Consider the following 19,363-nt stretch of genomic DNA (forward strand, 5'->3'; position numbering starts at 1 on the left):
ACTGCAGAGAAGGCAGATGCCTAAACTACCCTCCCCCAACAGAAGAGAATCCTGTGTGTTTAAATAAAGTGCTATCTCAGTTAGAATAACCTCCAGAAAAGAAGTCTCCAGGAAGTTTGAGGTGGCAAAAGTGAGAAAAGACTGCTGTGAATTATAACTGATAAATATCAGTGACAACTTTTTGGTCACTTTGTAAGACAAAATTAAAGTATTTAAGGTTAGTTCTAGAATATTTTCAAATGTTTGAGTTCTACTAAAATTTGTTAAAGCCAAAACATTACAGTGTCTTTAGTATTTCACTTTTTGGTGAAAATGATTCTTACAAAGTTTCTCAGAGTGAAAATAATTGAAGAACAATTATTTAGCTTTTTCTAAAAATGTAAATAATGGAAGTTCAGGTTTCTTTCACTGGACTGTAATCCTCAGGCAACCGTCCAGAGTCAACAGGCATAGTTAACTAGGCATAAATTTAAAGAAAAGTTCAATTTGGAAAAACCTCAAATATAACTTCAATTATGGAGCTTATGGTCCAATAAGTGTGATATACTGTTGTCCTCAGGAGTGAAAGATAAGTTTTTGGGCAACCTATGTACAAATTAATCATGCGAGTTAATACTTAATGTCAGAGGAATTTCTCTAAAAATTACGATGAGAGGGTATTAAGTAGAGAAATAACTTCTGATTACCAGGGAAATTTACAAGGATTCCTCCACTTTTTTGAATGTAATTAATTTATTATAAAAGAGAGACACAGAAGTTATTTACATGAGGAAAGATTTCAGAGCTTCAGTGGAATAGGCAACTTCGTGCGACACTATTTCAATAGAGATTTATTTCAGTCTACGGACTTTCCAAGTATGTCACCATCTCTAAGTAAGAAATAATCTCATCATTTAGAACTACTTTGGTGCCTCCATATTCTGGGAGAAAAACTTTGTTTCCAACCCTTATGCTAATGGGTAAAATCTCTCCACTCTTTTCCTTAAAGCACAGTCCAGCAGTTACTATCATTGCTTGCAATGCCTTTACTGGATGTTTTTCAGGAAGCATAATGCCTCCTTTGGTTACAGTTTGGACTGCACTCCTTTCAGCCAATACTTGGTCAAAGAGGGGAAGACATTTTCTAAATACCTGTCTGGCCAGGCCATTCCTTGGGCAGTCTTTGCACTCCTCTCTGCCTTCCTTCCACTCTTGACATAAATATCTTCTTACTCTCCTCACCATTTAGAATGCTTTTATTTTATATCATCATAACTTTGTGTTAGAAAATTTAAATGATTGTGGTAATCCTGTAAAGAATTAGCATTTGTCTAGACTTCCCCCATTTATTTAAGAAAGAATTGTAGAGTGATTGATTATTCTATGGTAGATTGTGCCGTCAAGTGGGGATGTAACCTGGTGAACCAAATGCCGCACTCCAAGGCACTTCCAGTCAGATTAAATTTTGGGATCCATACGTGTAGGTGGAGATTTATTCAAAACTTACTGAACCTGTAATTTCTGTAAATTATATGAATTTTAACTTACCTGGATTTTCAAGTTACATACTCAAAAGGTACTGATTGGGCTAGCCACTGAGTTTTGTATATTAAAGGAAGCCTGAGTCAACTCTACCACCTTTAAACTGGAACCGGATTAAACACTTTCTGTGTGGAAATCTGGAGACTAGATATGAAATATTTGACTGCCAGATACTTTCAAGCCCAATAATTAATATAAATAGTAGCTTTCAGAAAACCTTTGTTTAGTATGGTGTATTTTCAAATTTAATGATTTTTTAAAATTAATTTTGAATGCTAAGCACTATGTATATAGTCAGAAGCTGTGAGTATGAGTAAAATACTTTGAGGGGGACTAAGGAGGCCCAAGATGTTAAACCATACTTACTCTGAGGTTAATATGATGTAGTTATTTATTATAAATAATTTATTTTTATTTATTATATATTTATTATTCTGAGAACTAGGCATTTTAAATGCCCTCACCAAATTTCACCTTTAGATCTTGTAATGTTGCACTGGAATTTTGCAGATTATTTGAAGATGGACTAAGACTCAGAACAGCAAAGAAGGATCGAATCCTTATCCACAAAAGTTACCATTTGTTCCGAGCACACAGTAGCTTACAATCAGGTCAATTGTGGCCGGGCGTGGTGGCTCACACCTGTAATCCCAGCACTTTGGGAGGCCGAAACGGGCGGATCACGAGGTCATGAGATCGAGACCATCCTGGCCAACACAGTGAAACCCCGTCTCTAGTAAAAATACAAAAAAACAAAAAAATTAGCCAGGCGTGGTGGCGGGCGCCTGTAGTCCCAGCTACTCAGGAGGCTGAGGCAGGAGAATGGCGTGAACCCGGGAGGTGGAGCTTGCAGTGAGCCAAGATCGCGCCACTGCACTCCAACCTGGGTGACGAAGCAAGACTCCATATCAAAAATAAATAAATAAATAAGGTCAATTGTGTGGGTATACTTACATAAAGTTTATTTTGCTTGGAATTTTTTAGCACATTTGAGATGATAAATCTTCATTATTTCCCTTTTACTTAAAAGTAGTCTTTTTGATTTGAAAATTTAAAAACTTGACAAAAGGAAAATGTCAGTTCCTATGATTATTACCCTTTTTCTGTGTCAAAAGACTAGGACTTTGAAATAACACCAGCATGGTTCTCTCATGGTTCTGGTCCAGCAGGAAGTCATGGAAATTCCACAGGACACCATAATCTGAAGGCAAGCCCCTCTGTTGCCGCTCAACAAATGATAATAATAGTAACCATCTGAGGTGTTCAGACTAAATAAGTTTTGTGTATCTTCAGATTAGCCATGCTTAAGTATGCACAACATAAACGGCTGGAAGGGAACTCAAATGTTTATGAAGATTCAAGAGAATTTCTTATCAATCATTTTAAGATTATATTTTTTAAATTGCTCTAAAGAAACTCTCATGCCGTATATTTTCTCACCCCTCCTTTCTATGGAACTCTTCTGGATTTAAATTTTGTGGGGTAGAAATGGTGCCATTTCCCAATAGAAGAAAACAAGCGTGAGGCAGTGAGATGGACGGGCACATGCTGCCATCTTCTGGCGGTAGTCTGATCAGATGAGAAGATGGGAAAACCTTCAAGCATGGTAACAAGCATCATTTAGAAAACAAATAACTTTTCCAATGTTTTTAACAGGAGTGTGATCAAGTTCATATAGATGATGTTTCCTCTGATGATAATGGGCAGGACTTAAGGTAAGCTATGCCTTTCAGTATGCTGTTTCCTACAGAAATTCGGCTGTGGAGTTTTGCACATGTAATTATTTCTTTTTAATGTATTTTGGGTGTTACAGTACCTACAGTTTTGCAACTGATGGCTTCCATGCAGCTGCAAGTAGTGCAAACCTTTGTTTGCCAACAGGTGTAAGAGGAGGGGTTGACTGGATGAGGAAGTTGGCTTTTCGTTACAGAAGAGTAAAAGAATTATATAACACCTACAAGAACAATGTTGGAGGTATGTGTGGCTTTTTCAATCTAACAAAGGTACTCTGGGTATAGGTAGAATTCAATCTGTAGTTTCATGTTAAAGATGATTCTGCTGTAAAAGAATCAAGCAAAGCTCCTATTAAACCACATTGAGCCAGAAGTTTCTTAGAATTGGTGGGAAAAAATTTAACTACAAAATAAAACATGCACCACCGTCACATGAATTGGGAATTATTTGTGTAACCTTGTGCCCAGATGTTTGGTCAAGATTTATAGCAGGGCATTTAGTTGACCCTATATCAGCTGGTGCCTGGAGCATTATCAGTGAAAACCAGACAGAGGAACTGACCAAGGCAACGGGAAGAAGACCTTTCTCAAGAAGAGAGCCTCCATCATTGAAGGAGGGTTGTTAGCAAGTATTATCTTTCCACAATCCCATCAAAAATAAATATAAACAGTTATTCATGTCATTTCAAAGACTTTAACAGGTTTATTTTATCTTTTAAAAAAATCATGTTTTATAACAGTGTATCATTCTCATGCATAGTGTCAACTATGATTATCATAGTTTTTAAAAGTTCAAATAATCTGTAGGTAATATCAAAACCATTTTATACCCCTTCATATATTTTACAGGTGATATCAAAACCTTTGCTATCAAAACTGTGATCCTGGATGTGCTTCTATATATAAAGTAAACCTTGATGATATCTTATTAGAATCAATTTTAGGTAAACAAGATTCTTAAAATTTGCTATTAGGTCACATCAGATTAATCTCCCAGGATTTTGTTTCTTTATGTGCTTCTCTTTTTTTCTAAAAAGGAAGAGTAATTGAACATAAACTAGAATCCAAAACAGAACGATACAGCTAAATATGCATGTGCATACTATACATGCATATATTCACATATATATCATAGAATACAATATAGTAAATAAAATGTTCATATATATTATATAATCACATACATCCATATACATCATGAGGGTGGGACTATGTGTCTGATCACCTTGTATCCCCAGTGCCTAGCAGTGAACCACATAAGAGATGCTCAGTAAGTACATAACAACTCCAAGAGAAAAAAAAATTTAGAGCCAAAGAGGATAATAATGTTAGCACCAAAAGGGAGCTTACATATGGAAGACATTCATTTCCAAATAAGAAATTGACCCCTGCAAGCTACTGACTTGCATGGGGTTCTGGGGAGAAACACTGATTTCCTGATTCGCTGTAGTGCTCTGTACATGATGCTTTTGTAAAATCAAATAAGTAGATTTTCTAATTAAAATCAATGGTGGATAATACGTTTAATTTTAAAATAAATATCCCCTTGGGAAATCTGAGTTAATTAATTTTTATCATTCAGATGTCATCACTTCCTTCTTGCGGTATATTAATAAAATTATTTTAAGTTAACAAGAACACTAAGAAATAATCTTGTATCTTAGAAACTTTAAACAACCACAAGTCTACTTTCTGTCATACATGAGCATCTCTTTATTATAATGAGGACAAATGAGACTTGCTAGAAACTATAAATTTTGAGTGAAAAAAAAACATACAAGTGTATATGTGCTCCCAATATTCTAAAACACAATTTCAATAAGAAACCTTCCTTTTTAATGGATTTACATGATCTTGTTTTATCATAAAAGCAAGAACTGGATCTTTTAAAATAAAAAATTAGCACATCTATCTTTTTTCTTATAACATCAATGTTATAATTCATGACTGTCTGTAACTGTCCTACATTTCATGATTTTAAACAAAATTCTTAATTTCTTTTTACATAGCAAAGTATTTATAGTAGCATTAGCAGTAGTATTAGAAACATTTTAACAGCTACATATGATGATGCCATTGTTACTGTTTGAAAGTGGAAATGATTGTGATTATTAAGAAACTAAACGTTTTCAGTCAAAACATTTGGAGTTTGTGTCCCTAGGTTGGTGGAGCCCAGCTATTCCTCCAGACCTCAAATATCACAGTCCCTTGGAATGAGATCCAGGCAGGGGCATGTTCAAAGCTCTTTAGGTGATTGAGATCCACTGCACCAGATTGTAGGATCAGTGAGGGCAGAGACTGGGGCCACTTTTCACTGGCACTACCTGAGACCTAGAAGTTCAGTAAATATTCATTGAAGGAATGAATGGATAATCAATTCAGAAATGAAGGATCAATATGGACATAAATCTGTATCTCTGCATTTCTGATGTATACTGAAATAAAAATGATCTATTCCAGACAGAAGGGAATCTAAACTGAATTCTGAGAAAATATTCATCTCTTGACTCTGCCTTGCTTTTTGGTGTTGCAGGACTCCTTGGCCCTGCCAAGAGGGATGCCTGGCTACAGTTAAGGGCAGAGATTGAAGGTCTGACAGATTCCTGGCTAACAAATGCACTTAAGTCTTTATCAATTATTAGCACTAGGTAAGTGGAATTGTTACCTTTCTATGTGTATCGTATTGAAGATTCAGTTCTAATTGTACAACATAGATAAAAATGTTTTAATTCCTAGACCGTTTTAGACTTTAAGGGACCTAACAATTCTGAGTTCAGTGATGTTTTCAATTTCAGTGCATGTGCATGAGAGAGAGAGAGTGTGTGAGTGTGTGTGTGTGTGTGTGTGTGTGTGTGTGTGTGTGTGTGTTGGGATGAGAGAAGGTTGCTGCTTCTCAGAATAAACAGGAGACCCTATCTCACCACCCATCTCTTCTCATAGCAATTGATAATCCCCACAGAATGGTTTCATGACTTCTAATGAAAAAAGAAAGAGAACTCAGTAGGTGGCAGAGTACAAGGGGGCGATGGCAAATATAAAACAGTACTGTTTATACAAAAATGCATGTTTTAGGTGTTAGGCCATTATGGATAATACACATAATGTAAGCACATCAGAAAAGCAAGAGAAAGCTCTTGAAAAAATTCTAACCATTTTGTTGTTTGAACTAAACAGTGAAATTCTGACTTGTGTCAGTATACAAATCAGAATTAAATTGATTTGTAACCAATTGTACAACCAGGTGCCATATATGCTAATTCATAAAGTGATGTAAGTCTGGAATGTGATAGCTAGTAAGGTAGAGTTGAATCTCTGTACTATCCACTTCCATGATTTTCTATCTGAGTTAGGTGAATAAATAAAAGCATGCTTAATAAGTGGGAGCTAAATGATGAGAACTCATGGACACATATAGGGAAACAAGAGACACTGGGGCCTACTTGAGGGTGAAGAGTAGGAGGAGGGAGAGAATCAGAAAGAGTAACTGTTAGGTACTAGACTTAGTACCTGAGTGGTAAAATAATCTGTATAGCAAACCCCCGTGACATAAGTTTACCTATATAGCAAACATGCACATGTATCCCTGAACCTAAAATAAAAGTTAAAAAAAAGAATCTGTCAGCATTTCCATTAAGAAAAGATTAATGGGACAGGTGCAGTGGCTCATACCTGTAATCCCAGCACTCTGGGAGGCCGAGGCAGGTGGATCACGAGGTCAGGAGATTGAGACCATCCTAGCCAACATGGTGAAACCCCGTCTCTACTAAAAATACAAAAAAAAAAAAAAAAAATTAGCTGGTCGTGGTGGTGCACACCTATAGTCCCAGCTACTCGGGAGGCTGAGGAAGGAGAGTTGCTTGAACCTGGGAGGCAGAGGTTACACTGAGCCGAGCTCATGCCACTGTACTCCAGCCTGGAGACAGAGCAAGACTCCGTCTCAAAAAAAAAAAAAAAAAAACAGTAAAGAAAAGAAAAGATTAATGAGAACATGCAGTATTTGTTTTTCTGTTCCTGTGTTTGTTAGTTTGTTAAGGATAATGGCCTCCAGCTCCATCCATGTCCTGGCAAAGGACATGATCTCATTCTTCTTTATGGCTGCATAGTATTCCATGGTGTACATGTACCACATTTTCTTTATCCAGTCTATCATTGATGTGCATTTAGGTTGACTCCATGTCTTTGCTATTGTGAATAAAATGCTGCAGTGAACATGTGAGTGCGTGTGGCTTTATAATAAAATGATTTATATTCCTTTGGGTATATACCCAGTACCGGGATTGCTGGGTTAAATAGTAGTTTTGTCTTTAGGTCTTTGAGGAATCGCCACATTGCCTTCCACAATGGCTGAACTAATTTACACTCTCACCAAATGCCGCATGTTCCTACTTATAAGTGAGAGCTAAATGATGAGAACATGTGGACACATAGAGGGGAACAACACACACTGGGGCCTTTCAGAGGGTGGAGAATGGAAGGAGGGAGAGGATCAGCAAAAAAAAAAATGGGTATTAGGCTTAATACCTGAATGATGAAATAATCTGTACCACAACCCCCAGTGACACAAGTTAACCTATGTAACCAACCTGCCCTTGTACCCCTGAACTTAAAATAAAAGTTGAAAAAGAAAAGATCGATGAATAAGATGACAAATTGTTAGTTTTAAAAAAAGAAGAAAAAAGCATGCTTAATAAATATATGGGGAACACAGCATTCAGAGAAAGATTTATTTGGACTAATTGAATCAGAATGCAGAAAAGCCTGACAGGGCAAAAAAAAAAAAGTTAATATTAAGAACATGAAAGTAAATGAATAGTTGTCACATCCTGCACAGCTCCTGACCCATGGCACAGGCGGAGCTGCATGGATAGCAGAAAGTCCAAATGGAGAGCAGAGGGGAAGTAGCTTCCCGTGTCTGATTGGGGAAGCCATGGCAGCTTAGTTTGTGGGTTCTAAGCACCATATTCCAGTGGGGGCTGTGGCGGGGTTGAAGCAGCCTGTGTCAAGTGTGGTAGTCACGGGTTTGGACTGTGGGAACCACATAAAAGAAACAGATGGAAGGAGGAGCCAGAGAGCTTAGTCAGAAGAGTCGTGTGTGGAACCAAGATTACCAGTTTCAACTGTTTCAGATGTTAGGCTGAAAATCAATTAGATTTCTCCCTATGTCTGGAAAGGAAAGAACTGGGACCAATGAGTAGGAATCCTGCAAGGGAGATTCTGGCTCTTTATATAAGGAAGAAATGTCTAACAGTTAAAGCCGGTTGAAATGGGACTTGCTATCTCATGTCCTTTGTAACTGGTGACAAGAGAAACCAAATGTCAGGGACACTGGAGTGCAAGGACCCTTGAGCCACTGACATGATGTGTAAAATGTAGTGGAGTGTGCATTTCTCTGAGAAGGAGGTTGATAGCTTTCATTATTTCTAAAAGATGTCTTCTATATAAGTTAAAAAAGATTATTACATTATTAGATTATTATATAATGTATACAGATTAATTGTTAAACAGATGGCTTTAAGGCAACTAAGGGAATATGTGGTATTCCAGAAATAAATAAAGATATAACAAGGAAGGGAGGAGAAAAAGAAATCAACATACATTGAGTAGTTACATGCTATGGAATTTGCTGAGTTATCCACATATATTACCATATTGATACAATTGCAGTTTTGCCATTACTTTTAATGGCAAAAAACAAAATTGCTTTTGCACTAACCCAATAGTTTTCACAAAATGCCTGGAATGTCAGAAAAACAGATGCTTTGTTGAATTATGTATTAGAACTCCTAGCAAAATTAACTTACCCTCTGACCCTAATTATTCTGTGAATATAGTCTCAGAATAATCAAAGATGTAAGAATATATTTTGGTAGAATTAATTTTAATATTTAGAAATCAAAAGCCACTTAAGCAACTGAATTTAACTTTAAAAAATTCTGGTGCATCTACATGGTAGAGTAGTTTTTTTTTTTAATTATACTTCAAGTTCTAGGGTACATGTGCACAACGTGCAGATTTGTTACACATGTATACATGTCCATGTTGGTGTGCTGCCTATTTGTTTATATCTATTAACTATTATTCCCCTCTCCCAACAAAACAATGTATAAAAACTACTCTACCATGTAGAGTATATACATGTATAAAAACTACTCTACCATGTATATACTCTACATTGTTTTGTTGGGAGAGGGGAATAATAGTTAATAGATATAAACAAGCAGGCTCATGATATAAATACATAAAGTACAATACAAAATTGAATATATAGAATGTTCCCAATGGGAGAACAAAATCTGTATATGAACAGAAACATTGAAAATAAATGCATGAAATGGAGAGAGCAGTTATCTCTGGATGGTTAAATAATAATGCTTTTTGTTCTCTTCTTTATATTTGTCTTTTACAAATTTTCCTGTTACAAGTATATACAGTGTTTGTAATTTAAAAAGAAATGTAACTCTGAATATCACACAGTGCAAGTCATGAAAGTTCATATCTAAACCACATCTCGAAACTTTAAAAGCCTGTGCTTTATTTCATTCTACCATGTTTTCATTCTGTAACATTTACCTACATATGACTTCTAACAGCATATTGTTTTGACAAAATACTTTGTAGAACTTTAAGCATCACAGTATAGTCATGGGTTTGTATATTCTTCTTAATAATCTGCCATTATTGGAGGAATGTCTGTCTGCTGATAGGCAATAGCTAATGAATATTGAAAGGGACCATTAATTAAGGAATTTAGAGACCACAGTGACAATTTTAAATCTATTAGAAGTTATTTAGTATTAGAAAACAAACATGTATATTTCCTCCCTATTTTAGGAGTAACTGCGTAAATGTCTTGGTAACGACAACCCAACTGATCCCAGCACTTGCGAAGGTTCTACTCTATAGTTTAGGAGGTGCTTTCCCCATTGAGAATATTTACAGTGCAACTAAAATAGGTAAGGAAATTATTTGAAACTCTGTATGGAATGTGTCCACATCTGTGTGTCTCTGCATGGTTCCCTTTTTCAGCAGTTTCACTTAGCACATGAAACAAATTTGGATAAAGTTCAAATTACAAAGTCCCCTGCAACTCATTGTACATGTAAGAACTTTTTGAGAACTGTTGCCTAGTGACATTAAGAACTCAGTATCTGAGTATAGATATTTCGTTCTTTTATTTCACAGAATATTACAGCACATGTTATCTAAATAATATGTAATATCTCTAGCCATTGTATTTAATAGTTTAATTAGTATGGCGTATAATGTTGCCTCCTTGCATATGCAGTAATCTAGATCCAAGATAAAAATACAATTTTGGCTTTGCAGGGGATTCTTTGATGGATTGAACTAGTGCCCTTAATTACAGAAAAAAAAGAATTTTATGAATCAGAAAACATAATAGGAATATTCATAACACATGAGTGACTGGAAATCTGCATTTCCAAAAATGTGCAGTAGCAATCAAAGAACCACAACCTTGTTTATTTAGATAATATCTGTTTGTGGAGCCGTCTTTGATTTTTAAGTGCCTTTCTCGCAGACTCCAACTTCTAATAAACATTCAAAAGCAAAACTTCATCAACTTCTGCCGTATTGAAAGACTTAAAACTGATGTATTCCACTATCTGTCAAGGAAATACTTGGGAAAATAAATGGGTTGTGTAATATGCCTTGAAGGTCAACAAACTTAGGCTCTGGCACATTGACAAGAGAAGTTCAAAATCCTAAAATCCCCCACCAAAAATAACCTGCCCTGGGCTTTGAGGAGGTCTGATGTTGGCCCTGGCAAAAGGAGCCTCCACTGGCAGCTGTTTCAAGAGTACAGTTAAGGAGAGCCAAGCTTCCGTAGAGTAAATTTCACATTGTCATAAGCACTACAGTTCAGAGCCTGGATATCAGTACCATACATTTTTAATCTAGATGTGTGTATTTATGTCAGCAGGACTAATAGAAAGTAATTTTGCTTTTTGATGAATCAAATAATTTTATAGCAGAATAAACATTTATTTTAGTAAAGACAATATTCTTTCTGTTGGCGAAATAGTTCCTTATATTCTTTAATCTGAAACAAACTCATTTTTATTTTTTCCTTTAAGCTAGTATTTTTTGGAGTTCTGAACCATCAGATTAAGAAAAAAGGCAGAAGTAGCCATGACTGCATGAACATTCTGGGAGTGAAATTTAGAGAATAATGCCAATGTTTTAAAAACAAAGAATATGTAGAAATTCCACGGTGATGTTCCCGTAGTGCAATGAGAGGATACCAGTGTTGTCAGTACTGTGGCCCAGTCAGACAGCACCCTTAGCAGAAGTTATTTGAGCAGGCTAACTCTCACCCACTTGAAGAAAGGAGTTGTTTATCAAGGTAAATTCACTTCTTAGTATTTCCTCTTTTTTTAGTGGTGAACCTTCAGTTTTTCTCTAGAACACATTTAGCTGACTTGTCTATGCTACTTAAAACTGATTTACAGAATTAAACAAACAAAGGTTAAAGCCTACAGTGGCCTGTAAAGTTGCCCCAATACTCTGTTGGTGGAGAAAAACATACTAATATTTTCTCTAGGTCAAATGCTTAACCCTACTGATATTTTTGGAGCGTGAAACACATTTGTTTAATCATCTGTCCAAAGTAACGCCTTACGTTATTCAAATATGTGTTGATTTCATGAACCCAGAGGTTGTGAGCCAGTTCAAGTGATGTTCAAGGGGCATTAACTTAACACTTTATGAATCTTTAGGTTAATGAATGCAATGGCTGGAAGAATAAGCAGTGCATTGTTTTTCAGGCAAGGAAAGCTGTTTTGAGCGTATAGTGTCCAGATTTGGCACTAACATAACTTATGTTGTGATTGGAGATGGCCGAGATGAGGAGCATGCCGCTAACCAGGTAACTTCACTCTGAACTTTATCTCATTTATCTTCCAGGAAAAGAAAGTTGCTTTGAACGAATAATGCAAAGGTTTGGCAGAAAAGTAGTGTATGTTGTAATTGGGGATGGTGTAGAAGAAGAACAGGCAGCAAAAAAGGTAACCTGTCTCAAACAATGTCGGTGTGATACTTCTAATGCAAGCCTTTTTGTTTGCATTTCTGTAGTTTGGCCCAATGGCAGCTTGACAAATGATTTAAATTTATAGATGCAAAGCAATAAGAGCATGAGAGGGTCAATACTTACATTCAAATAAACCATTTGGAGTTTAGCATTTTTTGCCTGAAATTTGATACGAAATGCAGGGAAATTTAGTTATATTTATTTACATGTTTGAATGTATATACATATAGTAAATATATATAGTAACATATATATTTGTGTGGGCATGTATATACATGCTTATATAGATGCATATGTATATATTAATACACATACAATGTGCATAGATATAGATGAGCCAGGGGATCTGCAAGAAAGATGGGGGGGAGAATAACCATTGTTAAGCACGTGAAATTTAGCAAGATAGAGATTAATGAGCTCCATACAAAAGTCATGTGAGTAGTTCATGAGACCTGCATGCCATATGGTCCTCGTGAGTGCCTGGAAGTAGGCATGCTCCATGATAAGGAATGCTGAGGGCAGATTTAATAGCTGAAGAAAAACTGCTACAAGAGACTTTTAATAAGTGCTACTGAAATGGGATGTATTGCTCAGATCCTTTTGCACCAACTTATCTTAGCCGTAATGTGCCTCACATCTCCTAGAGGAGTTTCATTTGTTTTGGTGAGCCAGTGGTACTTGATTGAAGCCAAGCAGCTGGCTTTGAACACATTCAGAAGATCCCATAGGCCCTAAGTATTTTAATAAGGCTTTTCATCTGGCCCATATTTCTGAAGAAGAAACCAAGGCAATTAAAAACCATTAAATGGTTGGTTCAACATCAAAAGAAGAATGATATCAGGATTGGCCCCCACCACCAGACTGTCAGTCAACTCCACTCTAAGATCTACTGCTACCTTCACCGAATGATAGAAAAATATCAACTAGCCAAGATAAAAGTGATAGAATTTACAAAACAAAACAAAGCCAGATGATGAATTAGTATTTTTAAACAATGACATGCCAGCCTATACTGTTTTACACAGAAAGAATGTTATCTGTATCACCCTAAGGAGATTTTAAATCATCATCTAATAAAGCCTTCGCCGCTTGCATGTGCTGGAGTGTTAACCTGTTTTCAAAAAACAGTCAACATAAAACAGTTTTATAGAAAAGTTTATGGCTATAAGAGAAAGAGAAAGGAAATGATGTATGTTCTAGTCTATTTAAATCAAGCAAAATGGAGAAGAGGAAAGCACTTCCACTTTAGAAGGTTTGGTGACAGTATTGGCAGCCATACTTGCTTTTCAATTACATTTAAGAGAGTGGGTTGAGGCTCTGCCTCCCACAGAACACCTCAGCCTTCATTAGCAGTGTCAATGACCCAAGACAGCACACTAGCCCCAAGCACGTCCTGTATGAGGTCAGGGCTGCAGCCTCAAGAAATACAGCTTTCATTGCTGACTGCTACTTGAAATGCTTCTACTCACACTCAACTGAAATATCTTCTGGAGTCTGTCAATGTCCTGAGTCCATGTTGTGATTTTTGTTATTGGCACCATAGTTATACACAACAAAGAGCAGCCAATGATTAGTAATACAGCCCCACTCCTGCTAAATTTACGTGTCTTTTAGACTATACAAATTAAATTCACGTATATATAGGTAAGGACTAATATAATTCAATTTTCCAAACCAGTAACACTATATGCTTTTGACAATTAAAACTTAACCGAGTCTACCTGTTTTCCACAGCATAGATTCGGTTTACCAGTTGTTATACCATCTACTTTATACCTAAAACTTCAGGAGGGAAAGGCATGACCCTGAATGGAAAAGAATCTCAGATAGAATGCTATTTCCAAATGGTTGTTTATGTAGGTACAGTTTTGGTGATGGTGAAGGCTTATTATTCTATTTTAAAACAGAGGTGGTTGGTTTCTCTCGTACCCAGAATGCATGCTTTTCTTTGGATGTAGCGATAATCGCATGTGCAGAAATGTTAAGTACTGTTTTGTTGTTACAAATAGATCTGAGCTGAATGAAAAAAATGTTACTTCTATGTGAATTTCAGTGCCTTAATTTGACCTATACATATTTTGTTTGAGAAATTTAAGAAGAAATGTCAAAGTTTAGGAATAGGAATGTCTAACTGCGCTCTTCTATAGAAACTTATAATATTAATACAAGCTGTATATGTAGTTCGAAATTTTCTAGAAGCCACATTTTACAAAATTAAAGAGAAACAGAATTAATTTTAATAACGTATCAACCCTGTATACCCAAAATAATTGTCTTGATATCTAATTAATGTAAAAATTATTGGAGTCATGTTTACATTCTTTTTTGTTTGTTTGTTTTGTTCTCAGTCTTTGAAATTCATTATGTATTTTAAACCGGACTAACCACATTTCAAGTGCTCAATAGCCGCATGTGGCTGGTGGCTACCATAGTGTGCAGCAAGGAATTATATAGCAATAAGGATTATTATGCTACTTAGTTCTTAAATAAAATATCTTTGCATGTTTTATATCTGTATATGCATTTCCCTTATATACATGAATATTTTATACATACATATTCCAGAAGATGTCATCAGCCCAAACTTACAAATCATGCTTTTGTTTTGTCAGTTCCTGTAGTGCAGTGTTTTTTCTTTGTCATTATCATCGCCAGTGGGGTCTAAAGACAGTTTTTTTCTAATTACTCCCTTTCATCAAATTTTAATACCACATATGTACTGTATACTATTATAGTATATCTTTTGAGGGCCACAAACCACTGTAGTGGCTAAGATTTTCTGCCCCACAAGAACTCATTTGTGTCCCTTTGGAGATGATATCTTCCCCATTGAAAATGTGTGCTGGAGTACTTTCTCTCAATTCTACACCAGTGAAATAAATCAGGTCGACTCTACTGGCTTAAGTTATTGGTTGTCCCAGACAAGTAAGAAAGTTATAATCCCCACATTTTTTTTCTACTTTATATGGTCCTGCTTCAAATTATTTTTATACAGAAAGGAATTCACCCTCTTTTCTTCCTAGATTACCAAAATTAAGAAGTTTATCATTTTGTTTCATTTTATTTTTAACTGAGAGGCCCGTAGGAGTGATGCACTGATTAAAACTTGCTTTCCATCAGCCAGGTAGGATTTTGATGCCCACTTACTTTCCCAGATGTTGTTGTTGGTAGTGATACTTCCAAAATAAATATTAAACTATCTAAGAAATGTTAACATTTGCTATTATTCTCATTAAAATCCAGTTCAGATCTATTTCTCTGTTACTTTGACAGTGCCATACTGGTGCTGCCAAGCCTTCACATATGATCATCCCGCCTTTAAACTCCCTCCCCTGAACTTGGGTGGACCACACATCCCTGTGTGTGCTGCTGCTTCATTGAGACAATGGTTGTGATCTCTCTCCATGCCTCATTCCTTCCCCTTCTCTCTCCCATCCCTCCTTCTCCTAACCACACAGCACAACATGCCCTTCTGGAGGATATCCAGTCACTCAGACCTCCTGGCTCTCCACCAAGCACTGGAATTAGAGTATTTGTAACTGTGTTCTTTAGCCGGAGATCCATTTTTTATATTTCAAGTACACTGAATTTTTATGTGTGATTCAATGCCTCTGGCTCTACACATATAAATTGTCTTAATGGATGAAATCATATTTGGAATAAAAATTCCAGAATGAAGAATTCAGATTGCTGAATGGAGTTAAACTTTAGTGCTACAGAAAAGAAACTCTATGGTCTTATATTTTCAACACTTTAATGGGTTTTTTAAAAATCTGTGGAAGTTGCTGGTACACACCAAATGAGTCCAAACTGGAATGAGCAGCTTTAGCAGAGAACTCTTACCCTGGCAAAGCAGCAACACACATGCTCCGTCTGACAAGGTGGTCAACAACATTCCTCAAAATGGGAGATCTTCTCAGCCCTGAGGTTTGAATCTGACTTTAGCCTACCTAGCCCAGAAAATCTGAATTGGAATGCACTCAGACTGTATAAGGACAGTCCTATTTAGACCTGTAATTTGTGTAAATTATTGATGAAAATAATTTACTGTGACTTTATTAGCAGCTGACTTTCAAAGTGGATGCAATTTTTCTTTCATTTGTCGGGGAGGGGAATGGGAGGGGAAATGGGAATATAATATTGTCTCTTTTTTAAGTTTGGCAAACAGAATGTTCATACTGATGTGTTGTGCCTTAAAGACAAGACAGCATTTGTGTGTTACAATGTAACTTTGGTTAAAATCTCTGTAGATAATGAAAAAAAAAAAAAACCTTTGTGATGATTCTTAACATGACCAAATTTAAAAGTCAAGCTCTCAAAGCTTAATTACTGCATCAGCAAGAAACTGAGTATTTGTTGCAATAAGAAAACAACAATAATAAAGGAAAGCTTGTGTTTTATTTGGGTTCTTAATAATTCCAATAATTGTATGAGGCAACTATTTGCGCATCCAACCATGAGCGGAAGGTTTGGGAAAGACTGTGGGACCTTTACTTAGAAAGTGAAATGTATGTAGAAGTCTCAAGTACCCCTTCTACAGTTTTACTGGAGAAAACTAAGAGCCATATTCATGACAACTTGCACAGTTTTGAGGTTGAGACTTTTGATATGTGTAAGTTGCATAGAGGAGGATATTATCATGCAAATCATGAGCAATTATCACATAAACTCTTTTAGAATATGCCATCAACATGGCATAAAATTCAGATTGAGTGCACGTCTTAAAATAAAGCTAAGTATATTTATTCCCAATGCCATTGCAAAAATGATAATATCATCAGAAATGGAAGGCAGATCTCCTAGATGGTGTCTAATGAAAGCAATGGGTCTATGAAAATTTTACCTAGAATATCATCATAAATTAAATTAGCAAGTGAGCTGGATCTTGGCCTCACTGCTGAAATGACAACAGTAAAATCGTACCTGGTTCTCCATCTGAATACATCAATGCAGGTTCTCCTCATGACAGACTTGCATATGTTAGTTCCTGCCTGTATTGTCACTGCGCAATGGATGGCATTCATTACAAGAAGGGCCCATCATCGTTGTGTTTGCATGGTTTTTTTCCTTGTGTGTAGCCCATGTTGGGAACACGACACAGGTTCTCCTCTTATTTCCTATGACATGATTTCCCTTGTGGAAATTTAAGACTTTAAGAACTAGAGTATTTTTATGGTGTCTGCACCTGCAGTTCTGTGTTTAAAATGTCATAATGTGGATCCTGGAGTCAGGCTACTAGTCAATGCCCCTCGCCAGAGGCTGGTTCATGAGTTCATCAACTGAGGCCTCTGTGGCTTCAAAAAGTCTACATTTTGCTCACAGATCACAACATTCACTGTGGAAATATGATTTCATTTCTTTAGGCTACAAACCTGTATTTCTTTACTGAATGCCAAGGCCATGTTTATATTGGGTAGAAAGGTACTGAGATCCCAATTTTGTACAAGATTGTGATTTCATCATCTAAACCTTAAACTTACTTATCCTTTAAATTTTGTAGCTTTTGGCTGCCTCTGCCCCAAGTACTATTCCAGGCAAATTAAAGTTGGAACACTTTTAATAATATAAAAATAATGATAGTAAATCTTATACTTCTGTTGGCCCTTAGCTTGAAAATAGCAGTTAAAAAATTTTAAGTGTTGCCTTGATTATCAGTACTTAATTATGTTGTGCACTAAAACCTTAAATATTTATTACTGTGAATAAAAACAAATTATCTTTACTGTATAGCTGGTTTCTTTAAATGATAGAATTGTGGCATTACATCTAAATTTGTAGGTCTTTTCATATCAAACAAGCAAGGCTTTTTATGCTGCTAAATCTGCAGGTGCAGAAACAAACACCCCTTGAAAGGGCAAAGAGAAGCCGGCTGGTTGCATCACCCCGTACAGTTTATCACACACATCTCTTTTTCTGATTCTGTGTTCAGAAGAGGCTGCCGGCATAAAACCTAAATGCAAGGTTGATGGAGAACAGCTTGTCTGGCACAACAATGGTGCAGGCCCACGAGCCAGCATCACAGCTTGGCCATGGGACATTGAGAATGCACAAACTAGAACTCTTCCCTTCCCACCTTAGGAATAGAAAATCCTCTTCCTTTCTAGTCTGAAAAACGAAAACTGAACTAACAAACACAAAACCAACCCCTTGGCAATTCCACCTCCTATTGACATATGGAATATTGTGCCTTATTGTAAACCAGTTTGAAAAATGTTCTGTAACTAAAGTGGGTTTTCGGCTATTATGTATACAGCTTGGTATATTACTACGAAAGATAACCACCTTGTGTTGCACCTTAAAAATATCAAGACCATGTAATTTCAGTAACAAAATAGGTGGCCTGGCTACAGTATTATAGCATACAATTAGGACACTATGCCCCTGCAAAATTTTGTAAATCAAATTCAGAGGCAAAAACATATTTTAGAATCATACAGTTTGCACACAACAAGTAGATAATAACTGTCTCTAAAAATGTTTTCTCCTTAGTCTGCAATGAGCTAAGATTCAGAATAGTGTCAACAGCATGCTCCTATATGAAGTTGTTTTTTTAAAGCACATTTGTTTATGACAAGCCTACATTCTCAGTGAATATGGCATTTAGTATTTCTTTTGAAAACAAACTTAAGAATCATGAGCCAAAGTTGCATTTTGACTCCCAACTATGGTAACATTATGGACATCTCACAATGTCAAGGGTTTCTGTTATGTATTAGTAAAGTGTAGATTATCGGGGCCTACATAATTTAAAGAAATGTAAATTAATATTAAAAGCTTGTAAAAATATGTATATCTTTACTATTTCTCAATAAATACCTTTGCAATTGTTTTCATTTCCTTCACCCTCCCATGTTGTAGAGTTTTTGTGTGTTTATTTAGCTTGGTTCTAAATCATGTGAAATTTGTATTTAGGTTTCTGGTCTTCATAACTTTTCTTTTTTATGCCTAAGTTGCATAATTTTCAGTTAAAGCAAAATGAGATGTAACACAGTAAAACGTCACTAATTACGACTAAAAGTGGGCTGCTTTACTGAAAAGATGTCAGTTGCATAATTTTTTA

The 19,363-nt window shown here is 36.1% G+C and overlaps 1 protein-coding gene and 1 pseudogene across 8 annotated transcripts in view; one reads left to right on the forward strand and one right to left on the reverse strand.

Annotated features, from left to right (window-relative positions):
- Positions 1 to 19,153, forward strand: part of EYA4 (EYA transcriptional coactivator and phosphatase 4) — a 286,653-nt gene extending 267,500 nt beyond the window's left edge. For 2 of the 8 annotated variants that reach the window (XM_012506148.2, XM_003255735.3), the window contains 6 exons: positions 3,178 to 3,236; positions 3,335 to 3,495; positions 5,788 to 5,902; positions 10,086 to 10,207; positions 12,041 to 12,141; positions 15,762 to 19,145. In XM_012506148.2, coding sequence (XP_012361602.1) covers positions 3,178 to 3,236; positions 3,335 to 3,495; positions 5,788 to 5,902; positions 10,086 to 10,207; positions 12,041 to 12,141; positions 15,762 to 15,842 — 639 coding nt within the window. In that variant the 3' untranslated portion in view covers positions 15,843 to 19,145. Of the gene's footprint in view, positions 1 to 3,177; positions 3,237 to 3,334; positions 3,496 to 5,787; positions 5,903 to 10,085; positions 10,208 to 12,040; positions 12,142 to 12,179; positions 12,281 to 15,761 lie in introns of all 8 variants that reach the window. The other 6 variants (XM_003255733.3, XM_030809705.1, XM_003255734.3 and 3 more) reach the window with 4 other exon arrangements.
- Positions 836 to 1,224, reverse strand: LOC105739548 (annotated as a pseudogene).
- Positions 19,154 to 19,363: the final 210 nt, after the last annotated feature.

This window comes from Nomascus leucogenys, chromosome 3, assembly GCF_006542625.1.
Source record: "Nomascus leucogenys isolate Asia chromosome 3, Asia_NLE_v1, whole genome shotgun sequence".
NCBI classification, from domain to species: domain Eukaryota; kingdom Metazoa; phylum Chordata; class Mammalia; order Primates; family Hylobatidae; genus Nomascus; species Nomascus leucogenys.